This window comes from Acanthisitta chloris, unplaced genomic scaffold (assembly GCF_000695815.1).
Source record: "Acanthisitta chloris isolate BGI_N310 unplaced genomic scaffold, ASM69581v1 scaffold38370, whole genome shotgun sequence".
Taxonomy (NCBI): domain Eukaryota; kingdom Metazoa; phylum Chordata; class Aves; order Passeriformes; family Acanthisittidae; genus Acanthisitta; species Acanthisitta chloris.
In genome coordinates this window covers 6,047-10,310 of record NW_008651773.1, presented here as the reverse complement: position 1 = coordinate 10,310, position 4,264 = coordinate 6,047, and the positions used below count along the sequence as shown (strand labels likewise).

Genomic DNA, 4,264 nt, shown 5'->3' with positions numbered 1-4,264 from the left:
GCTGAAAACTGGTGTTAGTTTGCATTTGTGTTTCTGGTGCTCCATCTACATAACCACTTGGTATTTTCCAGTGAACAGCAACTCTTGAAACCCTGTGACAGGACTCAAGCACAGGCACATTCTAAAGGCACAGCAGTGACAAATTCTCAGGTCATGGGGCTGTACGAGCTTGTAGTAAAGACTCTGCTTTGAAGTGAGGGCAGAGAGCTGTGACAGAAGAAAAGCAAACTCCTCCTGAACTCACTCTGAGTCAGCAGGACAAGGCAGACTGGTTTCAGGACTTCTTCCCATCCCTCTTTGAACCTGTGCTGGCTTAAGAGCCAGAGCAGCAAACACACCCTTTTATAATAATAAATATTTCCATTCCCCTCCAAGAAATCTGAAAAACTGTCTTCGTAAGGACATTAAAAAAAGCTTAGATTTTGGAAACCTGCAATTTAATTTCTGAGACTCACCTTGTGTGTTCTGGAAATAATGGCGCCAGAGTGGTCTGATCTTATCCTGACCACCCACATCCCACACTGTGAAGCTAATGTTCTTGTATTCTACTGTTTCCACATTGAAACCTAAAATAGAAATTGAAGCACAAATCTCAGTTAAATACAGTTAGCCTATTGTATTTATCAAGGCACACTCTGAATGTCACCATTAAAAAAGTTAACTTGAAATTTAAATCTACATTAAATGAGCAGAAAGCTACACTGATGCCCTCAAAGCACAAACGTGGGTTGTGTGTGGACTCCCTGATCCCACCATCATCCCTACTGTGATCAGACTGGAATTGCTACCTGAGCAGACACAAAATGCAGAGCAAACTATGTTGCTTCAAAAAACCCAATACAACCCAGGGCTTTAAGACCTGCAAATCACAGGTATGTTTCTGATCACCCTTAAAAAAAAATAGGTGTCACCCTCTGCTTCTCAGTCCAATTTACATGATGCCACAACACACTCAGGAGACAAACTGCTCTTCCGTGGTCCATAAAGGCTCATTCCACAAGTGACTGACAGAAGGAATGGAGTGAAGAGAGTCATCATCTCCCACGTTGGACCATTTGTCTGTGCCACCTCCTTGCCATGGCTTTAGCAAGTGTTTGTTCTGACAGACAAGTCACTTCAATCAACAGTGGCAGCTGAGACAAGACACTGCTGCAAACAGTAAGCCCCAAATCCCAAAGTGACCAGTTACAGAAATGCAAACCTCTTACCTATAGTAGGAATAGTAGTTACTATTTCACCAAGTTTAAGTTTGTACAAAATAGTTGTCTTCCCTGCAGCATCCAGGCCAACCATTAGAATACGCATTTCTTTTTTGCCAAAAAGGCCTTTGAAGAGGTTAGCAAAAATATTTCCCATGTTTGAGATGTGTTCTCACCGGCCAGTGAAGTCTGGAGGGGAAAGAGCAGAGTATCACTCGTGAGTTACTGATGGCTGTGTTCTGACCAGGCATAAAACCCCCCAGAAACCAACTGTCAGATAATATGAATCACTTCTAGACACCTCAGCCACCACCACACATTATTTCCCCCCACAATGAAGTTAACACAAAGATGAACAGATATGCAAAAACTTAGTGCTCATAAAACGATGTGACTTGAAGTGCTTGAAATATTTCAATTATTCTTTCAGAAATTTTAGTATTAAATTCTGTTCTTTCTCAACTGACCACTTCAGGCACTCTGTCCTACACTGTTATGGGATAGTCTATCTGCAGCCTAAAGTGCCACCATAAACCAGAAATTTTCTAACTGACCTGCAGTTAAAACCGGTTTTAAACACGTGCTCAACTCTTTGTTGCTTAGCACAGCAATAACTGGTCGTTCTCTTGTGAAGGAAACTCAAAATACAGCTTAGAGTCCCTCCTACTCAGAGCAGTTTCCTTCCTCTCCAACCCTGAGGAAATGGCCTGAGAGCATAAGGCAAACACAGAGTGGTGTTACTTCCATTAACATTCCAGGGAGATCTTCTGTAGGAAGCAAATCCATATTTAATCAAACTTAACTATTCCAACTTAACAGCCACATTAAAGAGGCAGGTTCAGAAAGGAATAATTCTTCCTTCACAGCCAACACTTCTGCTTGGATGATTAAAGTGATGAACGTCACCAGGAGCTTCCTGTTTAGGGACTGGAGAAACTGCCTCTCCCCTCCAGCCATCACGGACACTTCCCAGTGCCCTTGGGACGGATCCACTCCACCACAAATTCCCCCCTCCTACAAATTTACGACTGCACAGTTTACAGAGTTTGAAAGCACCAAGAGAACTATTATTCTGCACATATAAGGCATGAAAAAAGCAGCCTGGAAGCTTCACAGGGACAATTCACACCTTCACTGCTGCTAGTTGAGGAGCTCTCAGGCGTCAGTTTAAAAACAGAGCCCAACTGAAAATTCAAGTTTCACACACTAGATGGACACACACCCCAGACACACAACAAAGGATGAATTTCCTGTGAACCAAATCCCTCAGTATAAAACACAATCTGAAGTCTGAATCATCTCTGGAAGATATTCTGTGTTTCACAATGGAGTTGTATGCTTGAAGCAAAACTGTCACTAGAAATAACACTTTATAGAGTATCTATTTAAGACTATTAAAACAAGATTTGGATTGAAAATCACACCACAAAAACCTTGTCCTGCTCTGTTTATCCCTCTCCTAGGGATGTATGAAGCCTGGATTCTTCACTGCACACTGGGAAAGGTCTAAACAGTTCTGTCCTCCTCAGGAAGCTTTCCTGGATACCATTTTTAACCCCAAAGTTAAGCTCTGTAACATTAACCAGGTCACATGTCTAGGCACAGGCAGCTCCACAGAGAAGTTCAGAGTCCACTGCAGGGTTCCTGAATGACATCAATCACCACGTCAACCTGCTGAGGCAACTGAGTCAAAGATCCATTTATTTTATATGACCGAAGCTCAATGGGACCAAAACTCTAAAACTAAACACCTCTACAAGCAGACAGAGCAGCCTGTGGAATAAAACTGAACAGAAGTTTTAGAAGTTGTATTATTCCACTGTTTCCTTCATATTTCTGCAGCACAACCATGGATACTCCACTTCCAGCTGAATATAAGAAAGCTGTATAAACAGGAAGGTTAATTAGGAAGCAGAGAAAACAGTTTTGCTCGAGTGCTCGTTTCTCCAGATCCCTCTCGCAGCAGGAAATCTCACTGCCCAGGACACAGCAGCAGCTCTGCTGGGCTGCAGGGGAGGGAGGCTGTAAAGCTTTCCTTTGTCCAGCTGCTCATACCACCTCTATCTGCTGCTTCATCTGCAAAGCAATAGTCAGGGCTGAACTGTAACCTTTCACCAGAGCTCTCACAACCCTCCCGAGTGAGTGTAAGAACTTCTCTAGCAAGAGAGCCTTAGCAGCCCTGACAAAGAATGTCTTTCTTTGGTTTCTGCCTGTTTAAAAGCAGAATAGGTTATCAAATGCTTGGATTGATCACAGCAATCAGCTAACAGAGCAAAATCCTAGCATTTTCATCCACACCCTGGAGAAGTCCCAGACTGCTGAACGAGTTGCTTATAGCTGGCACTAAAGCAGTGAGTCCCGTTAGATCCTTTTTTTCCTGGCAGCTGTTTCCAGGTCAAGTCTGCCCTTCACCACTAAAGCTTCTTTTATACCACTCATCTTCCCTATTTTTACTTTTTGTGAAGAACCAAAGACACATTTAAGCACTTGGTTTCCATTTCTCTCTTGTTCTCTTCCACATTCCTACTATCCAAACCACTTCTGTAACTTATTTGGGACTTCAGGGTAGGTGGCATCAAGCCTGATTTATTTTTACAGGCAGCACAGTGCAGTTTACAGCTCACCCCTGCAAGTGTTTAGATGTTGACTAGAAAGCAGTTGAATCATTCCTGTCTAAAAGAAAAATCCCAGGAGAAATCCATCTGCAGAACTCCCACAAACTGCTGTGGTTCCCACTGGAGATTTGTTGGATGCTGCTGGGGCAAAAAGAGGGTCTCTGTCTTCACTACGGGTGGGACCATGCTCTGCCCAACAGCTGCAGTCACGGTCAGCTACTGCCATGGAAAAGGAAGTCACACTCCCATGGTTTGTACAGGACATTCTTCTCCCTCCACTGTCACAGCAGGAACTGCTGAGACGTTCAGAGCTGCTTCCCAGGACTTCACTGCCCAACATTAATACAGCTCAGCTGAGGGATCATGGGATCACTCCCACTGTGCTCCAGGGATCAACTGCTCACTTCAATTCCCATCTCAGTCCACTACCTGGACCATGAGAACACACAC

General features: G+C 43.6%; 1 protein-coding gene across 1 annotated transcript in view; it reads right to left on the bottom strand.

Moving 5' to 3' along the window:
- ARF1 (ADP-ribosylation factor 1) overlaps nucleotides 1-1,391 on the bottom strand; it is a 4,261-nt gene extending 2,870 nt beyond the window's left edge. Inside the window, exons 1-2 of the mRNA XM_009074577.1 lie at nucleotides 1,209-1,391; nucleotides 456-566 (exon numbers count right to left, since the gene is read on the bottom strand). Of these exons, the coding sequence (XP_009072825.1) occupies nucleotides 456-566; nucleotides 1,209-1,356 (259 nt within the window). The 5' untranslated portion in view covers nucleotides 1,357-1,391. The remainder of the gene's footprint in view (nucleotides 1-455; nucleotides 567-1,208) is intronic.
- Between the last annotated feature and the right edge of the window lie 2,873 nt (nucleotides 1,392-4,264).